Genomic DNA, 20,509 nt, shown 5'->3' with positions numbered 1-20,509 from the left:
AGTCCATGAGTCATAAAAGAGCCGAGGTTGCCAGCTGACTCAGGAATTCTGGGAGCTGAAGTCCATGAGCCATAAAAGAGCAGAGGTTGCCGGCTGACTCAGGAATTCTGGGAGTTGAAGTCCATGAGTCATAAAAGAGATGAGGTTGCCGGCTGACTCAGGAATTCTGGGAGTTGAAGTCCATGAGTCATAAAAGAGCCCAGGTTGCCAGCTGACTCAGGCATTCTGGGAGTTGAAGTCCAGGAGTCATAAAAGAGCCGAGGTTGCCAGCTGACTCAGGCATTCTGGGAGTTGAAGTCCATGAGTCACAAAAGAGCCGAGGTTGCCGGCTGACTCAGGAATTCTGGGAGTCGAAGTCCATGAGTCATAAAAGAGATGAGGTTGCCGGCTGACTCAGGAATTCTGGGAGTTGAAGTCCATGAGTCATCAAAGAGCCAAGGTTGCCAGCTGACTCAGGAATTCTGGGAGCTGAAGTCCATGAGTCATAAAAGAGCCGAGCTTGCCAGCTGACTCAGGCATTCTGGGAGCTGAAGTCCATGAGTCATAAAAGAGCCGAGGTTGCCAGCTGACTCAGGCATTCTGGGAGTTGAAGTCCATGAGTCACAAAAGAGCCGAGGTTGCCGGCTGACTCAGGAATTCTGGGAGTCGAAGTCCATGAGTCATAAAAGAGATGAGGTTGCCGGCTGACTCAGGAATTCTGGGAGTCGAAGTCCATGAGTCATAAAAGAGATGAGGTTGCCGGCTGACTCAGGAATTCTGGGAGTTGAAGTCCATGAGTCATAAAAGAGCCCAGGTTGCCAGCTGACTCAGGAATTCTGGGAGTTGAAGTCCAGGAGTCATAAAAGAGCCGAGCTTGCCGGCTGACTCAGGAATTCTGGGAGTTGAAGTCCAGGAGTCATAAAAAGAGCCGAGCTTGCCGGCTGACTCAGGCATTCTGGGAGTTGAAGTCCAGGAGTCATAAAAGAGCCGAGGTTGCCTACCCCTGGTTTAACGGGTTAAAACATTAGAGATGGGCCTGGGAAGGCGTGTCCTAGAGCGGCCACAAAATATGAAAGTCCGGCTGGTTGGGGAGGGAGGGAGGGAGAGGGGGGAATGGAACGCGAAAGAGATGAAAGGAAAAAAAAAACGCGAGGGTTCCTTCCGGTTGGAACGTTCAGCCGCTGCGCGGCAGGAGATGAATGGAGGCCGCGTGGTGAGTAGAAAAAAACGCGGGTCGGCAGAAGAAAGCGGGCGGTGGGTTGTGTGTGCGCGCGCAGCCTGCGGCGGCGGGGGGTCGGCGGCGGCGGCGCCCATCCCTGCCGCCTTGAAGCCCCATCCCTCCCTCCTCCCCTTCCCTTTCAGACAATTGCAAAGCCCATCCTCCCCAGCGACCGTCCCCGTGTGGTATCCCGCCGGGGTGAGAAGCGTCCCGCCGCCTCACCCGACGCGGTAGGAATAAGGGATCAGATTCAGAATAGGGAGCTGGAAGGGACCTTTGGAGGTCATCTAGTCCAGCCCCCCAGCCCCCAGTCCTCCCACCCACCCACCCACTACTCCAGCAGCGGACCTTTGTACCAGGGGGTCTTCAAACTTGGCCCTTTTCCGACTTGTGGACTTCAACTCCCAGAATTCCCCAGCTAGCATACTTTAAGACAGGGGTCTTCAAACTTGGCCCTTTTATGACTTGTGGACTTCAACTCCCAGAATTCCCCAGCTAGCATACTTTAAGACAGGGGTCTTCAAACTTGGCCCTTTTATGACTTGTGGACTTCAACTCCCAGAATTCCCCAGCTAGCATACTTTAAGACAGGGGTCTTCAAACTTGGCCCTTTTACGACTTGAGGACTTCAACTCCCAGAATTCCCCAGCTAGCATACTTTAAGACAGGGGTCTTCAAACTTGGCCCTTTTATGACTTGTGGACTTCAACTCCCAGAATTCCTCAGCCAGCGTTGGCTCTTCGGCTTTGAAACGGAGATGAGCACCGGCCCCTAGAGTCAGAAACGACTAGCACGCACATGCGGGGGAACCTTTACCTTTACCTTTTATTTTATTATTTTATTTTTATTTTATTATTTTATTTTATTTTATTTTATTTTATTTTATTTTATTTTATTTTATTTTATTATTTTATTTTATTATTTTATTTTATTTTATTTTATTTTTTTATTTTATTTTATTTATTTTTATTTTATTATTTTATTTTATTTTATTTTATTATTTTATTTTATTTTATTTTATTTTATTTTATTATTTTATTTTGTTTTGTTTTATTATTTTATTTTATTTATTTTATTATTTTATTTTATTTTATTTTTTATTTTGTTTTATTATTTTATTATTTTATTTTATTTTTTTATTTTATTATTATTATTTTATTTTATTTTATTCGATTTATATACCGCCCTTTTCCCAAAGGACTCAGGGCGGTTTACAGGGCAATTTTTTTTAAAAAAAAATACAATATGCAGATTAACATAATTAAATTAGCAGTCCTAACACTGTAAAAAAGAGCCTTGGTGGAGCAGTGGGCTAATGCCTCCTTAAGTAACACCAGCTGCCTCCAATTAGTGCAGGTTTGCATCCCACCAGGCTCAAGGTCGAGTCAACCTGGTGGGACTCGAACCTGCACCAATTGCAGGCAGCTAGCTGGTGTTACTTAATATGTTTTATGTTACTTCATATGTTTTAGTCTCCAGGCCTTTAATCATCCTAGTTGCTCTGCTTTGCCCTTCTTCCGAAGTTTTAACATCTTTTTTTGTAACGGGGTGGCCAAAACTGGATGCAAGTATTCCAGGCGTGGGCTTACTAAGGTTCTATAAAGCGGTATTAATGCTTCAGGTGATCTTGATTCTAGGCCTCTGTTTATACAACCCAGGATTGTGTTAGTTTTTTTTGTCCCCACACGACTGGCTCATGTTTTAAGTGATCCTCCGCTAAGACTCTCTCACACAGTTACTGTTTTTGAGCCAGGTCGTTGTTGATGATGATAATAATAATGATAATAATAAGAGCCTTGGTGGAGCAGTGGGCTAATGCCTCCTTAAGTAAGACCAGCTGCCTGCAATTAGTGCAGGTTCGAGTCCCACCAGGCTCAAGGTTGACTCAGCCTTCCATCCTTCCGAGGTAGGTAAAATGAGGACCCAGATTGTTGGGGGCAATAAGCTGACTTTGTAATTGTTAAGGAATTAATTGTGCAGAGGTCTCCTTGTGCTACCAAAGAGTTGCACAGACAAGGAATGGTACTGAGAGCAGCAAAAGTCACACAAGAATACACTGAGTTATAAAAACAAAAAGTAGTTTACTTTTGAGGTGGTGTAAGAACAAAAATGCACAGTCAAAAAATAAACAGTCCAGGTCATAAACAATAGCAACAGTCCAAAGAGTAATCCAAACTACAAAGTCTTCTTACCAGTCCAGAGGTCAATACACAGTTCAGGTTACAACAGTAGTAAACCAACAGCAGAGCAAAAACAGTAATAGTAGAGATCAGTGAATTCAGAGAGAGAGAGAGAGAAGCTACGTTCCTAGCTTCCTCTTATGGCCATGAGAACACTTACATACCCATTGGCCAATTAACTTCTTAAAGTCATAGCATTATGGTTAATATATTTTCAACCCAACATTGTAGGCTAACACCATATGCCTAACAGTAATAATGCTGCTTGGGTGTGTGTGTGAAAGCCCTAATAAGCAGGCATATACATAGAATGAAGGCTAAGTTTGTAAGCCGCCCTGAGTCTTCGGAGAAGGGCGGGATATAAATGGAATTAAAATAAAAATAAAATAAAATATTGCTAAGCACATTGATTTGTGCTTCTTAGATTGTAAGCCGCCCTGAGTCTTCAGAGAAGGGCGGGATATAAATGGGGTTAAAATAAATAAATAAAATATCCCAGGCCCATGGGAAGAAAGACTCCATAAGTGGATTACACATTCCAAATCCTGTGTAAACATTGGGCTGATTGTGCAACAAGCCATAAGGATAATAATTAACTTCGGAACGTAATTTACCCATTTTCTAGGTTTGCCCCAGGGTTTGAATCCTTAAACCTGGTGGATGCACAGCAGATCCAGCGAAATCTAACTTAGGGAGCTTGTTGAGAAGGAAGCCTTCCACCTCCCACCACCCCCGAGATTTAAATGAACCGGTTAAGTGTGGCTCCCACGCTAGGAGGGTGGAGAAACCTGGGAACAGTGAAGTGATGCAATGCTGCTAGTGATTTATTTTTATTTTAATTCCATTTATATCCCGCCCTTCTCCGAAGACTCAGGGCGGCTTACAAGCTTAGCAGTAGCCTTCATTCTATGTATATGCCTGCTCATTAGGGCTTTCACACACACCCCCAAGCGGCATTATTACAAAGTCAGCTTAATTGCCCCCAACAATCTGGGTCCTCATTTTACCTACCTGGGAAGGATGGAAGGCTGAGTCAACCTTGAGCCTGGTGGGACTCGAACCTGCACTAATTGCAGGCAGCTGGTGTTACTTAAGGAGGCATTAGCCCACTGCTCCACCAAGGCTGCACAATGGGCAAGCTTTAGGTTTTATACAGAGCTCCTTGCAGTTTCCTGCATGCTTGGCAAAAAAAAAAGAGGGAGGGAGGCCTTTGGAGGGTCCCATTCTGCACTTTTTAAAAGGAGAAAATGACAACTCTCGGAGTGCATTTGCAAAACACAGCACCTGATTTTAATTTGTTCCCTGTGCATAGCCTGTTAAACAATTATACAATTACTTGTTTATGTTTTACCGTATTGTATTGTGGTAGCTCAGCCCTCAGATTGTGTGGTGTGAATCATGTCTGTGAATTAGGCAGACATCAATTAGGGCTGCCACACAAAAGAGGGAGCCGAGCTATTCTCCAAAGCGCCCGACGGCAGGACAAGAAACAACGGATGGAAACTTAATCAAGGAGAGAAGCAACCTAGAACTAAGGAGAAACTTCCTGACAGTTAGAGCAATTAACCAGTGGAACAATCAATTTTATCCTTGATTGTGATTCCATTTTTATTGCTTTAGAAATATTTATCTTTTCTGATTCTAATCCTTTTCCTGTCCGTAAGCCTCCCAGAGCTGTTTCGAAATGAGATGGGTGGCGAGCAAATCTAATAAAGAAATGAATAGTGACAAACCAAGCCATCCCCTAACACTGGTGACGTTACCTCGTCGGGTAATGAGACGTCTGCAGGAAAACAAGCAAGCTCAGAGACCACCGAGGACCCCCACATTTCCACCCTGAGAATACAAATATTCTCTTTCATTCAAGCCACCCCTTTCCCCCTCTTGAGAAGAAAGAACGGGATCAACTTTCTTCCGATACTACCACTGAGGCGGGATCTCTCCCTGCCCTACCCCACAAGGTTGTTGTTGGGTGATAAAAATGGGGATTTCTATTAATGCCTCCTTGAGCGCCTCAAGAAAAGGGCTACGAACGAACAGGAATAACACTAGCAATAATAATGAAGAGAAGGGTGAGGGGTGATAGGATAGCATTCTTCCAGTATCTCAGGGGCTGCCCCAAAGAAGAGGGAGTCAAGCTATTCTCCAAAGCACCTGAGAGCAGGACAAGAAGCAACGGATGGAAACTAGTCAAGGAGAGAAGCAACCTAGAACTAAGGAGAAACTTCCTGACAGTTAGGACAATTAACCAGTAGAACAACCGGCCTCCAGAAGCGGTGAATGCTCCAACACTGGAAGTTTTTAAGAAGAGACTGGAGAGCCATTTGTCTGAAATGGTATAGGGTTTCCTGCCTGAGCAGGTTGGACTAGATGACCTCCGAGGTCCCTTCCAACTTTATTATTATTATTAACGTTGCCCTCATCTTCTCATGCTCCTTCCCATGCAGTATCCCATTCTAAACAGAGCTGTGTTGCTTTCTCAATCCTCTTTTTAAGTTTTTCTTCTTCTTCTTTTTCTTCTTAAGTTCTTCTTCTTCTTCTTTTTCTTCTTAAGTTCTTCTTCTTCTTCTTTTTCCAATCAATTTCACACCTTACCAGGGATTTTAATAATAATAATAATAATAATAATAATAATAATAATAATAATAATAATAATAATAATAATAATAATAATAATTTTATTTATATACCTCCCTTCTCCCGGAGGACTCAGGGCGGTGAACAGGGCAAGCATAAAAAATACAGAGATACAAAAGTTAAAAGGGATTAAATATATGCCCAACTAAAAACAGTAAATACAAATATTAAAATAACAATAACCCCCCCCCCCCATCCCCCATCAGGCCAGGCTGGCTTGTTCAAATAAGAATGTCTTTAGATCAAATTTGAACGGTCAGTAAGTGAACTGTTGTAAGACGAGGACTACCTGCAGTTCATTTAGCGACCGTTAGAGGTTACAAGAGCAAAGGAAAAAGTGACTTGTGACCATTTTTCACGCTTACGACTTAGCCGTCGAAATTTGGGGCTCGGTTATGATCTTAAGTCGAGGACGACCTGTGTCAACCGTCCGGCTGGCGAATTCAATATTGAAGAAACACTACAGTCTTGAGGTGCCATAAGAGAGATCATCTTTATGGAATGGAATGGAATGGAGCTGGAAGGGACCGTGGAGGTCTTCTAGTCCAGCCCCCTGCTCGAACAGGAAAACCTATGCCATCTCAGACAAGTGACTGTCTAGCCTCTTCTTAAAAACCTCCAGTGATGGAGTTTATATCGTTGCCCACATGTGGCTCTGTGTGCAGCTTGTAGGATTAAAAAAGTAATAATTGGAATAGAATAGAATAGAATAGAATAGAATAGAATAGAATAGAATAGAATAGAATAGAATAGTAGAATAGAATAGAATAGAATAGAAGAATAGAATAGAATAGAATAGAATAGAATAGAATAGAATAGAATAGAATAATAGAATAGAATAGAATAATAGAATAGAATAGAATAGAATAGAATAGAAGAATAGAATAGAATAGAATAGAATAATAGAATAGAATAGAATAATAGAATAGAATAGAATAATAGAATAGAATAGAATAGAATAGAATAGAATAATAGAATAGAATAATAGAATAGAATAATAGAATAGAATAGAATAGAATAGAATAATAGAATAGAATAGAATAATAGAATAGAATAGAATAATAGAATAGAATAGAATAGAATAGAATAGAATAGAATAATAGAATAGAATAATAGAATAGAATAGAATAATAGAATAGAATAGGATAGAATAGAATAGAATAATAGAATAGAATAGAATAGAATAGAATAGAATAATAGAATAGAATAGAATAGAATAATAGAATAGAATAGAATAATAGGATAGGATAGGATAGGATAGGATAGGATAGGATAGGATAGAATAGAATAGAATAGAATAGAATAGAATAGAATAGAATAGGCCTGGAAGGGACCTTGGAGGTCTTCTAGTCCAGCCCGCTGCTCAAGCAGAAGAACCTATACTGTCTCAGACAGGTAACTGTCCAGTCTTCTCTTGGAAATCTCCAGTGATGGAGGGCCCACGATTTCTGGACGCAAAGCTGTTCCACTGGTTAATTGTCCTCACTGTCAGGAAGTTTCTCCTTAATTCCAGGTTGCTTCTCTCCTTGACTAGTTTCCATCCATTGCTTCTTGTCCTGCTTTCAGGTGCTTTGGAGAATAGCTTGACCCCCTCTTCTTGGTGGCAGCCCCTCAAATACTGGAATGCTGCTATCATGTCTGCCCTATTTCTTCTTTTCTTTAGACTAGCCCAGGGGTAGGCAACCTCGGCTCTTTTATGACTCATGGACTTCAACTCCCAGAATTCCTGAGCCAGCTTGGCTGGCTCAGGAATTCTGGGAGTTGAAGTCCATGAGTCATAAAAGAGCCGAGGTTGCCTACCCCTGGACTAGCCAAACCCAAGTCCTGCAGCCGTTCTTCGCATGTTTTAGCCTCCAGGCCTTTGATCATCTTAGTTGCTCTTCTCTGAACTTTTTCCAAAGTCTCAACGTCTTTTTTGTAGCATGGTCACCAAAATTGGCTGCAGTATTCCAGGTGTGGTCTTACTAGGGCCTTATAAAAAAGTAAAGGTTCCCCCGCACATGTGTGCTAGTCGTTTCTATCTCTAGGGGCCGGTGCTCATCTCTCCGTTTCAAAGCCGAAGAGCCAGCGCTTGTCCGAGGACGTCTCCGTGGTCATGTGGGCCGGCATGACTAGACGCCAAAGGCGCACAGAACGCTGTTCCCTTCCCACCGTAGTGGTCCCTATTTTTCTACTTGCATTTTTTACGTGCTTTCGAACTGCTAGGTTGGCAGAAGCTGGGACGAGTAACAGGCGCTCACTCTGCTACGCGGCACTCGGGATTCGACCCGCCAAACTGCCGACCTTCTGATCGACAAGCTCAGCGTCCTAACCCACTGAGCCACCGTGTCCCTTAGGGCCTTATAAAGCGGTACTAATATTTCGCGTGATCTTGATTCTATGCCTCTGTTTATACAATCCACAGGATTGCATTAGCTTTTTTGGCTGCTGCTGCACACTGCTGGCTCATAGTCAAGCGATCGTCCACTACGACTCCACCGTCCCTCTCACAGTTACTGTTTTGAAGCCAGGTCTCACCCAATCTGTACGTGTGCATTTGTTTTTTTTTTTTTTCCTGCCTAAGTATAAGACTTCGCTTTTCTCCACATTGAAACTCATTTTGTTGGATGGGGCCCATTGTTCAAGTTTGTCACAGATCTTTTGGGATCCTGAGTTGATCTTCTGGGGTGTTGGCTCTTCCTGCCAGTTTAACACATCCCGGCACTCAAGAAGCAGAATCATCTCTAGTTTTCCTGCGCAAAAATCTGGTTAGTTAACAACGGCTTTTCGTATTCCCCCACCCACCGTGTGTTCACATCGCCCAATCCCATCCTTTCCGTTTGTTATGGGGACGGTCCCACTTCTCTGCCAGACACCTGCTTTGTTTCTTTCCCAAGCTCTCCCTACACACAGACAGACAGACAGACAGACACACACACACACACACACACACACACACACACACACACGTTTCTACGGCAAGTTGAGTAACAGCAGAGGTTAGCAAGCATCTAAAAACCTGGCTCTTTGAGCTATCTTGTCTGGACTGAGGGGTTTAATGTTTTTAAATTGTGATTTAATTTTTGTGGCTAGACTTAATTTAATTTATTTTAATTTTATATTGGATTGTTTTTAAATTTTGCCTTGTAAACCGCCCTGAGTCCTTTGGGAATAGGGCGGTATATAAACCAAATAAATAAATAAATAAATAAATGAATGAATGAATGAATGAATGAATGAACCTTGACAACCTGTAGTTTTCATCTTGGTCTAATTTCTGTTTCTCCTCCCCCCCCCCCCAAAAAAAATCTCTTTTCAGAAAGAAGCTCCTTGGCGTTGGGCAAGGCGCCTACTTCTGATTACTTGTTACCTTGCAGTTTCCTGTCAGCCGGAAAGACACGCCGAGACGACGCTTCGGAAGGCAGGCTGATGGTTGGCCGTTAAACCTTGTCCAGGATGGCGATGGAAGAGGGAGGCCTGTTGTTGGATTTGGGCCCTGCCATCCAGGCCAGGCGAAAGCCGGAGGTGACCTTGGACGTGGAAACGGAGGAGCAGGGAGAAGAGACAGACGTGGCAAGGTGGGAAGAGACGGCAGATTCCAGGCCAGGAACGAAGGGCAGGGAACGCGATGGAGCCTCCCAGACTGGAAATACCAGGGCTTTTTTGAGAAGGTCTGCAAGAGACTTGGTGAAAGAAGAGTTGGACCTGGAGGGGTTCCCCCTTTCGGAGGATACTCAGTGGAAAGACTTCCTTAAGGCAGTGGTGACTCCTGGACTTGGCTGCTCAGGCCTGCAAGAGCTGAGCCCGTCTCTCCAGGCCTCTTCTGCGATACTTCCAGCCTCCGTCCAGACGGAGGCCAAAGACGACACCCAGTGTTTCACAGAACGGGAGACTCAAACCCAGCCCGATTTCGGTGGGGAATCCCAAGGGCCCCACCGAGACCTGAAATCCTCCGAGCCGCTGAAAGCATCGCTTCCGGAGGCGGAGACTGTCGTTTTGGAGATTCAGCGCCAGCACTTCCGCCGGTTCCTTTACCGGGAGGCTGAGGGTGCCCGCGAGGCCTGCAGCCGTCTGTGGTTCCTCTGCTGCCGGTGGCTGAAGCCGGAGAGGCACACCAAGGAGCAGATCCTGGAGCTGTTGGTCCTGGAGCAGTTCCTAACCATCCTGCCCCCGGAGATCCAGAGTTGGGTGCTGGAGGGTTGCCCCCAAACCTGTGCCCAGGCAGTGGCGCTGGCCGAGGGCTTCCAGCAGAAGGAATGGGCACATGAGATGCTGGATGAGCAGGTGAGAAGGACGCGTGGTTTGGGACGAGGAATCGGAGGGTACGTCCCTAGTTAGAATTGCTTAGGCCGGTCACTCCCAACCTCAGCACCTTTAAGGTAGTAAGGACTTCAACTCCCAGAATTCCGTAGCCAGCACAGGTAGTCTTTGACTTATGAGCAGAATTGAGCCTGCCCTGTTTGTTAAGCGAACCCATTGTTCGCTAGGGGCGTTGATTGCCAGAAGTAAAATGATGGGTTTCTGGCAAAAACGTATATCGCAATCCCATGATCGTGGGATGCCGTAAACAGCAGTAAGTGCAGACGGGTTGCCGAGCACCCGAAATGCAGTCATGTGACCACAGTGGGGGAAGGGCCCTCGTCAAAACTTCGAATCCAGGTCGTAAGTACCCCTTGCGGGGTGGGTGGGTGGGTGTTGTGATTCAGGATCAGCCTGTGGGTTCGGCAGTTGGGTCGGACGACTCAGAGGAGGAGGAGGGGGGTGTTGAAGAGCTTGCTGATGATGGCTCCGCAGAGCCCTCAGCCGGGCCCCTCCCACTTGGTCACGACGGAGACCCAGCTGTGTGAGCCTGACAGCGTGGATGAAGATGACCCACAGCTGGCCCTGTTCAAGGACGCCCGACGCAGGAGGCAGTCAATCAGGAGTAAACAGAGGAAGGCAATGGGGCACCTCGGAAGGAGGCAGAGAGAAGCCACGCCCTGAACTGTATTTAAGGGGAATGTGTGGGAGGGCTGGTTTGCTGAAGGCAACCGCTTGGATAGTTCCTGTTTCATAGCTCCTGTTTCATGGTTGGTGTCTGTTTTATGTTAATAAATTTGGCAGGCTTTATTCCAGCCTCTTGCCGTTTGTAAAGGGGTTGTCCCTGCTTTTGCTGCAGGGCCGGTAGCAGGCTGGTACAGAACAGTGGGTGGGTTTCGATCGTAGCTTCAAACCATCACTAAACTATCTGTAAGGTGAAAATTATCTCTATGCTGGCTGGGGAATTCTGGGAGTTGAAGCCCATACAAGTTGTCAAGGTTGAGGAACACCTTGTTTAAACATATGTTCTACACAGGACAAACATCACATCAATTAAAAACCAGGATCCACAAACACCGGGTGGCAGTCAAATGCCACGATACCCCATCCTTAATCACTACCCATACTGACACCAAACGGCACCAGTTTGATTGGAGCGACACAAAAATCATTGGCCATGCTACCACCCGCCGCGCTTCTGAGTTCATGAAAGCCTGGCGCTCCACCAGCAAGTCCATCAACAGACCATCGGCCTACGAGCAGCTGACGAACCCCTCAGGATCCACATCAACCGAACAGCCAACCAGAGACGGCACTGACCCACAACCAACCCACGCAAGGCCCCCCTCACACCAGCACTTCACCTCCCAATGACCTTCACTTGTAACCTCCCCATTGCAAGACCCATTGTTAAGGAATTTGTTGTGCAGAGGTCTCCTTGTGCTACCAAAGAGTTGCACAGACAAGGAAGGGTAGTTACTGAGAGCAGTAAGAGTCACACAGTAAACACAAGAGTACACTGAGTTGTAAAAGCAAAAAGTAGTTTACTTTTGAGGTGGTGTTAGAACAAAAAATGCACAGTCAAAAAATAAACAGTCCAAGTAGCAATCCAAAATACAAAGTCTTCTTACCGGTCCAGAGGACAATACACAGTTCGGGTTTATCACAGTAACAGAGCAAAAACAGTAATAGTAGAGAGCAGTGAATTCAGAGAGAGAAAGAAGCTACGTTCCTAGTTCCCTCTTATGGCCATGAGAACACTTACACACCCATTGGCCAATTAACATCTTAAAGACATAACATCGTGGTTAATATATTTTCAACCCAACATTGTAGGCTAACGCCATATGCCTAACACCCATCACACTGTTGACTCACACCTGACCCATCACAGGGCCCATCCCAGGGCCCTCACTTGACACACTCACACCCAAAGCCCTGATAAACAGAAGAACACTGACATCCCCTAAACGCCGCTGGAGATGTTATTTAGCCTGGTCACGAAACGTTCAGAAAACCTTCACCCTCATCTTACATCCGAGCTACAGATATTCGCCACTATTGCAAATATATTCATTCATTCATTTATATAGTTTATATACGGTAGTTCCCCACATGTGACTCTGTGTGCAGCTTGCAGGATTGAAAAAAGAATAATTGGAATAGAATAGAATAGAATAGAATAGAATAGAATAGAATAGAATAGAATAGAATAGAATAGAATAGAATAGAATAGAATAGAATAGAATAGAATAGAATAGAATAGAATAGAGATGGGAGGGGATAAATAGGAATAGAATAGAATAGAATAGAATAGAGATGGGAGGGGATGAAATAGGAATAGAATAGAATAGGATAGGATAGAATAGAATAATAATAGAATAGGATAGAATAGGATAGAATAGGATAGGATAGGATAGGATAGAATAGAATAATAATAGAATAGGATAGAATAGAATAGGATAGAATAGAATAGAATAATAATAGAATAGGATAGGATAGAATAGGATAGAATAGAATAGGATAGGATAGAATAGAATAGGATAGGATAGAATAGAATAGAATAGAATAATAATAGAATAGGATAGGATAGAATAGAATAGGATAGAATAGGATAGAATAGAATAGAATAATAATAGAATAGGATAGAATAGAATAGAATAGAATAATAGAATAGAATAGGATAGAATAGAATAGAATAGAATAATAATAGGATAGGATAGGATAGAATAGGATAGGATAGAATAGAATAGAATAATAATAGAATAGGATAGGATAGGATAGAATAGAATAAATAGAATAGAATAGGCCTGGAAGGGACCTTGGAGGTCTTCTAGTCCAGCCCGCTGCTCAAGCAGAAGAACCTATACTGTCTCAGACAGGTAACTGTCCAGTCTTCTCTTGCAAATCTCCAGTGATGGAGGGCCCACGATTTCTGGAGGCAAAGCTGTTCCACTGGTTAATTGTCCTCACTATCGGGAAGTTTCTTCTTAATTCCAGGTGGCTTCTCTCCTTGATCAGTTTCCAACCATGGTTTCTCGTCCCACCCTCTGGTGCTTTGGTGAACAACTTGGCCCCTTCTGCCTTGTGGCAGCCCTTCAGATACTGGAACGCTGCTATCATGTCTCCCCTATTTCTTCTTTTCTTTAGACTGGCCAAACCCAAAGTCCCACAGCCGTTCTTCGTATGTTTTTAGTCTCCAGGCCTTTGATCATCTTAGTTGCTCTTCTCTGAATTCTTTCCAAACTCTTAACATTTTTTTTTGTGATATGGTGACCAAAACTGGCTGCAGTATTCCAGGTGTGGTCTCACTAGGGTTTTATAAAGCGGTAATAATACTCCACGTGGTCTTGATTCTGTGCCTCTGTTTATACAAACAACCCAGGATTGTATTAGCTTTTTTGTCTGCCGCCGCACACTGCTGGCTCATATTTAAGTGATCGTCCACTAGGACTCCACGGTCCCTCTCACAGTTACTGTTTTTGAGCCAAGTCCTCACCCAATCTGTACTTGTACCTCTGGGTTTTCCTGCCTAAATGTAAGACTTTGCTTTTCTCCACATTGAAACTCATTTTGTTGGATAGGGCAAACCCACATAAGTCATGTTCGAGCAGTACCATATAGCTCTGTAGTGGAAGCAGAATAAGACCCATCGTCCCCAATCCTCTCAGTGCGGGATGTTAACAGCCTGCCTGCTCCCTTGTCTGGGTTCTGGTCTGTCTTTGTTCTTTGCCTAAAATAAAAATAAAAATATGGCAGAGCCGCGGTTTCTGCCCGCAAAACCCTTTGAGTGACGTTATTCTGGAGAATGGAAATGACGGGTGTGGATGCCAAAGTCAGTGCTGGCTTCCCCCCCCCCCCCGAATGAATTTGGTGCATCAGGATGGTGAAAGGTCTCCTCCTTGGACTTTGGAAAAGGGGGGTGAGTGTGCACATAGTCCTCGACGTACAACAATTGGTTCAGTGACGGTTCGAAGTTACAACAGCGCTGAAAAAAGTGACTCGCACTTAACGACCGTTGCAGCATCTGCCATGGTCAGGGGATCAAAATTCGGACGCCTTCGGCAACTGGCATGCGTTTATGACAGTCGCAGCGTCCCGAGGTCACGTGATCCCCTTTTGCAACCTTCTGACAAGCAAAGTCAACGGGGGAGCCAGATTCGCTTTACAACCCTGTCCCTAACTTAACCGCAGAGATTCGCTTAACGCTGTGACAAGAATGATCACAAAATGAGGGAAAACCCATTGAACAACTGCTCTGCTTAAGCAGTGGAAATTTGGGTCTGAGTTGTCGTGAGTAGAGGATTCCCTGTAGACTCCCGTTTTGCAGGAGGACCCTAGAACGTAGAACAATAGGGCTGGGAGGGACCTTGGAGGTCTTCTAGTCCAACCCCTTGCTCAAGCAGCAGAGCCTGTACCACTTCAGACAAGTGGTACAGGCTCTGCTGCTTGAGCAAGGGGTTGGACTAGAAGACCTCTAAGGTCCCTCCCAGCTCTATTAAGTGGCTGTCCAGTCAAGTGGCTGTCCAGTCTCTTCTTTAAAAGCCTCCACAACTTCTGAAGGCAAAGCTGTTCCACGCTTTGATTGCTCTAAGCCTTTTATGACTTGTGGACTTCAACTCCCAGAATTCCTCAGCCAGCGCGCCTGGCTGAGGAATTCTGGGAGTTGAAGTCCACAAGTCATAAAAGGGCCAAGTTTGAAGACCCCTGCTCTAAGCCTTAAGGAATTCTCTCCTTAATTCTCTCCCTGGTTAGTTTCCATCCGTTTTTTCTCGTTCCCCCCTTTTAGTGTTTTGGAAAACAGTTGGACAAGGAAGGAGCTTTTTGCAGGCTCCGTGATAATGGGTGGTGGGAATAGAGGAGGGGGGCTTCCCACCCAACAAGGGGGCCAGCTGGATGTCCTTTTAAGACCTCTCTGCTTCTTTGATCTTAGCGTTTTATTTTCTGTTGCAGGTGTCAAGGAAAGAGCCAGCCCTAAACTTTTCTGGGTCCAAGCAAGAGACCTTGGCTTGTCAACGGGGAGATGACAATGGACTTTCCACCATCCAAGGTAAGTTATTTGGTGGGGAAGCTTCATCTAACTATCTATCTAACACTATCTAACAAAATGAAATTCAGTGGTGAAAAAAGTAAGGTTCTACATTTAGGCAGGAAAATCCAACTGCACAGGTATAGTATAGGTGGTACCTTGCTCAACAGTAGTAACTGTGAGAGGGATCTCGGAGTCCTAGTAGACAATCACTTCAATATGAGCCAGCCGTGTGCTGCAGCTGCCAAAAAAGCCAACACAGTGCTAGGCTGCATTAATAGAGGGAGAGAATCAAGATTGCATGAAGTATCCAATATCTCAGGGGCTGCCCCAAAGAAGAGGGAGTCAAGCTATTCTCCAAAGCACCTGAAGGCAGGACAAGAAGCAACGGATGGAAACTAGTCAAGGAGAGAAGCAACCTAGAACTAAGGAGAAACTTCCTGACAGTTAGAACAACTAACCAGTGGAACAACCTGCCTCCAGAGGTGGTGAATGCTCCAACACTGGAAGTTTTTAAGAAGAGACTGGACAGCCACTTGTCTGAAATGGTATAAGGTTTCCTGCCTGAGCAGGGGGTTGGACTAGATGACCTCCAAGCTCCCTTCCAACAACTTCAACTTCTTCTTCTTCTTCTTCTTCTTCTTCTTCTTCTTCTTCTTCTTCTTCTTCTTCTTCTTCTTCTTCTTCTTCTTCTTCTCGTTATCATTATCATTATCATCATTATCATTATTATTATCATTATCATTATTATTTTTCACGGGCAAAGCATGAAGGATGTCCTAACTCTGTCTGGATTTGCCCAAGGTGAGCTGAATTGGATACACCTTGTTTGTAGGAGTGCGACCAGGTTTTTAAACCAGGCTGCCTCTCTTTTTGGTCCATATCTGGCCTTTTTTTTTTTTTTTTTTTTGGTCCTTGCAAAGCTCCATCATAAAATTGACCAAAGCATTCGTCAGAGGAAAAAGCCACCATCTTGGGCCCAAACAACATATATCATATTGGCCAGAGGCATCCAAACTTGCAACTTGAAAGACTTTTCAACTCTCAGAATTCCCAAGCCAGCTGTTCTACCTGGGGGATTCTGGGAGTTGAAGTCCACAAGTCTTAAAGTTGCCACGTTTGGAGACCCTTCATATAGGTCAGGGGTAGGCAACAGTTTGCTCTTTGATGACTCGTGGACTTCAACTCCCAGAATTCCTGAGCCAGCCATGCTGAGGGGAAAGGGAGAGGTTTCCAAGCTGAGCCATGCTGGCTCAGGAATTCTGGGAGTTGAAGTCCACGAGTCATAAAAGAGCCAAGGTGGCCTACCCCTGAAATAGGTGAATAAGCCTAGAGTTCTCCAACATTGAAATATAGCCTAAGTGGGCAACTGATTTCCAGAACGTGAGTTTCAGGTTCTGGTGAATAGCTTGGATGTGTGAGGCCAAATGGATATGCTGGAATTTTCTCCTTTCTCTTATTCTTTCCTCAGGTGAATCCTTGAGGAGCGCCAATAAAGCCACCGATCCACCAGAAGTTTCAGGAGAAGGCACCAATGGAACAGTGAAGGGGAACTTGGGGGTGAAGGATTCCCAGAACGGTGATCTGCAAGACCTTCCCAGAATTTGGAAGGGATTTGAAGGAGAACATTCTCCGGAGAAGAGCACCGGGAAGGTCGTTCTTTGTGAAGGCGCTGAGATCGTCGGAGAAAACACAGATCCGAAGAGAGTCCATCGGGTGAAGAGCGAGGCTTCCAGAGGAGCTGACCGTAACTCAGATATCATTGAGTTTCAGGTGACCCACACAGGGAACATGCCTTACAAATGCCCGGATTGCGGGAAGAGCTTTAATTACAGCACAAGCCTAATTAGACACCAGAGAATTCACACCGGAGAAAAACCGTACAAATGTCTGGATTGCGGCAAATGTTTCTGCCAGAGTTCGGGCCTCACAATTCACCAGAGAATCCACGCAGGGGAGAAGGCCTACCAGTGCCTGGATTGCGGGAAGAGTTTCCGGGTGAAGTCGCACTTGATTAGGCACGCCATCATCCACAAGGGGGAGAAGCCGTACAAGTGTCCGGAGTGCGGCGTCAGCTTCTGCGAACGGTCGGAGCTCCGAATCCACCAGAGGATTCACACGGGAGAAAAACCCTACCACTGTGCCGACTGCGGGAAGAACTTTTGCCGGAAGGCAGATCTGACGCTCCATCAGAGGATCCACACCGGGGAGATGCCTTACACGTGCATGGAATGTGGGAAAGGGTTTCGCTGGAGCTCCAACCTGATCACGCACCAGAAAACCCACACCGGTGTGAAGCCGTTTGAATGCGCCGAGTGCGGGAAGAGCTACTACTCTAACATGAGTCTCATCCGACACCAGCGGGTCCATACCGGGGGGACCCCGTATATCTGCTCGGACTGCGGGAAAAGTTTCTGCGACAGCACCAGCCTCACCAGGCACCAGAAGATCCACACGGGGGAGAAACCGTACGTCTGCCTGGATTGCGGGAAAAGCTTCAACCGTAACTCGAACCTCATTTCGCACCAGAGGACTCACACGGGGGTCAAGCCGTTCCTGTGTACCGACTGCGGGAAGAACTTCCGGTCAAAATCAGAACTTTACCGGCATTACACGGTTCACACGGGAGAGAAAAATGAAAAGATTTTGGCAGGGGAGACACTAGGAGGTCCTGCTCACGAGAAAACGAGCAGCGAACTGGGAATTAGAAATGAATAGGGGTGTGTGGCAAAGGGAAAGTAGACCACCCAGAGATTTTGAGCAATTCTTGGAAATCACCCAGTTTTGGCCATAAAGGGCATCTTTTCATTAGAAAAATCTAAAGCCTTTGGCAGCGTCATCCAGCCCTTTGTAAAAACTATTGATTGTCCCTACAGCTCTTTTTCTGCCTTGTTTTTCTTCTCCAAGCTTGACAATTGTAAGGCTTTGTGGACTTCCCCAGTATGGCTGGGGAATTCTGGGAGTTGAAGTCCACAAGTCGAATTCTAGGAGTTGAACTCCACAAGTCTTAAAAGTTGCCAAGTTTGGAGATCCCTTTTCTACCACAAAGGGTCAAAAGTTTATGGGCTATTTTTTGGAGAAAAAAAAAACGACAACGCACAAACACTTGTCCCTTCCACTTGCTTGGGAAAACAGTCTACATCAGGAATTTTTGCTCCTTTGATACGGAATTAGGAATGTGATTTTGTTATTTTCGTACAGTATTTTGGGGGAAGGGGTTACATTTTTGTCTTACGGCGCTTAGGTCCTTGCATAAGGACCCTCGGCTGGCTGACACTTGTTAGGTTTTCTCCCTCTCAGGGGAGAACTTGATTCAGACTTCAGATTTTCCTTAAAAAAGGAAGTGGGGGATATAGCTCTTAAAACATTGGCCTAAAGATTCCTTCATTTGTCTACATTGGCTAGGTCAGGGGTAGGCCACCTTGGCCCCTTCATGACTGTTGGACTTCAACTCCCAGAATTCCTGAGCCAGCCATGCTGAGGGGAAAGGGAGAGGTTTCCAAGCTGAGCCATGCTGGCTCAGGAATTCTGGGAGTTGAAGTCCAGGAGTCATAAAAGAGCCAAGGTGGCCTACCTCTGGCCTAGGCCCCTTCATGACTGGTGGACTTCAACTCCCAGAATTCCTGAGCCAGCCATGCTGAGGGGAAAGGGAGAGGTTTCCAAGCTGAGCCATGCTGGCTCAGGAATTCTGGGAGTTGAAGTCCAGGAGTCATAAAAGAGCCAAGGTGGCCTACCTCTGGCCTAGGCCCCTTCATGACTGGTGGACTTCAACTCCCAGAATTCCTGAGCCAGCCATGCTGAGGGGAAAGGGAGAGGTTTCCAAGCTGAGCCATGCTGGCTCAGGAATTCTGGGAGTTGAAGTCCAGGAGTCATAAAAGAGCCAAGGTGGCCTACCTCTGGCCTAGGCCGCTTTATGACTGGTGGACTTCAACTCCCAGAATTCCTGAGCCAGCCATGCTGAGGGGAAAGGGAGAGGTTTCCAAGCTGAGCCATGCTGGCTCAGGAATTCTGGGAGTTGAAGTCCACGAGTCATAAAAGAGCTCCATTCTATAGGAGACAGTCTACTTTTTTTCCTATTCCTACGGTCATGTCCAGTTCTTGGAGACCGACTATACAGAACCTGGCTGTTTTCTTGGCAAGATTTTTCATTGCCTGCTCTCTAGCTGCCTCGAACTCAGAGCCTCCCCATCTCTAGCCTGATATTTTAAGCACTACTCCACTGGCTCATTTATTAAGCCCTAGAACAGGGGTAGGCCACCTTGGCTCTTTTATGACTCGTGGACTTCAACTCCCAGAATTCCTGAGCCATCTTGTCTCAGCTTGGAAACCTCTCCCTTTCCCCTCAGCATGGCTGGCTCAGGAATTCTGGGAGTTGAAGTCCACGAGTCATAAAGCGGCCTAGGCCAGGGGTAGGCCACCTTGGCTCTTTTATGACTCGTGGACTTCAACTCCCAGAATTCCTGAACCAGCATGGCTCAGCTTGGAAACCTCTCCCTTTCCCCTCAGCATGGCTGGCTCAGGAATTCTGGGAGTTGAAGTCCACGAGTCATAAAGCGGCCTAGGCCAGGGGTAGGCCACCTTGGCTCTTTTATGACTCATGGACTTCAACTCCCAGAATTCCTGAGCCAGCACGGCTCAGCATGGAAACCCCTCCCTTTCCCCTCAGCGTGGCTGGCTCAGGAATTCTGGGAGTTGAAGTCCACGAGTCATAAAGCGGCCTAGGCCAGGGGTAGGCCACCTTGGCTCTTTTATGACTCGTGGACTTCAACTCCCAGAATTCCTGAGCCAGCATGGCTCAGCTTGGAAACGTCTCCCTTTTCCCTCAGCATGGCTGGCTCAGGAATTCTGGGAGTTGAAGTCCAGGAGTCATAAAAGAGCCAAGGTTGCCTACCCTTGGGCTAGGTGATCAGGTGGGATACTGGGTAATCTTTCCAGATTTGTAAATCTGGTTGGTAATCCCTTGAAGATTGAGCAGGAAACTTTGCATTTTCTTCCTTGGATCTCCCTAGGGCAGCATTTTTCAACCTTGATAGTTTTAAATTATGTGGGCTTCAACTCCCAGAATTCCCCAGCAAGGGAATTCTGGGAATTGAAGTCCACAGAACTTAAAATTGCCAAGGTGGAAAAACACTGCTCTAGGACCTTCTATGTGATAAATCTTAAAGAGATTTCCTGTTTACATCAACG

The 20,509-nt window shown here is 45.6% G+C and overlaps 1 protein-coding gene across 5 annotated transcripts; it reads left to right on the top strand.

Moving 5' to 3' along the window:
• The first annotated feature begins 1,105 nt into the window (after window positions 1-1,105).
• LOC310636487 (uncharacterized protein) lies at window positions 1,106-18,738 on the top strand. Of its 5 annotated transcripts, XM_083356386.1 has the most exons (5): window positions 1,153-1,192; window positions 8,420-8,539; window positions 9,314-10,278; window positions 15,247-15,343; window positions 16,794-18,738. In XM_083356386.1, the coding sequence occupies exons 3-5, from the start codon at window positions 9,451-9,453 to the stop codon at window positions 18,038-18,040; spliced, it is 2,172 nt and encodes a 723-aa protein (XP_083212512.1). In that variant the 5' UTR covers window positions 1,153-1,192; window positions 8,420-8,539; window positions 9,314-9,450; the 3' UTR covers window positions 18,041-18,738. The 5 variants fall into 5 exon arrangements, with proteins under 5 accessions (XP_083212511.1, XP_083212515.1, XP_083212512.1 ...); XM_083356385.1 differs by lacking the exon at window positions 8,420-8,539 and having other exon boundaries at window positions 1,106-1,192; XM_083356389.1 differs by lacking the exon at window positions 8,420-8,539 and having other exon boundaries at window positions 1,151-1,192; window positions 9,372-10,278.
• The last annotated feature ends 1,771 nt before the right edge of the window (window positions 18,739-20,509 follow it).

Source organism: Vipera ursinii, assembly GCF_947247035.1.
Source record: "Vipera ursinii genome assembly, chromosome: 2".
NCBI classification, from domain to species: Eukaryota; Metazoa; Chordata; class Lepidosauria; order Squamata; family Viperidae; genus Vipera; species Vipera ursinii.
The sequence above is the reverse complement of the archived record's forward strand: the minus strand, read 5'-3'. Positions and strand labels throughout refer to the sequence as shown.

Coding starts and splice junctions, on each gene's coding strand:
- LOC310636487 (XM_083356385.1), top strand. CDS start 9,451: ATGGCGATGGAAGAGGGAGGCCTGTTGTTGGATTTGGGCCCTGCCATC. Junction 10,279..15,246: donor ATGAGATGCTGGATGAGCAG/GTGAGAAGGACG, acceptor TTTCTGTTGCAG/GTGTCAAGGAAAGAGCCAGC. Junction 15,344..16,793: donor TGGACTTTCCACCATCCAAG/GTAAGTTATTTG, acceptor TTCTTTCCTCAG/GTGAATCCTTGAGGAGCGCC.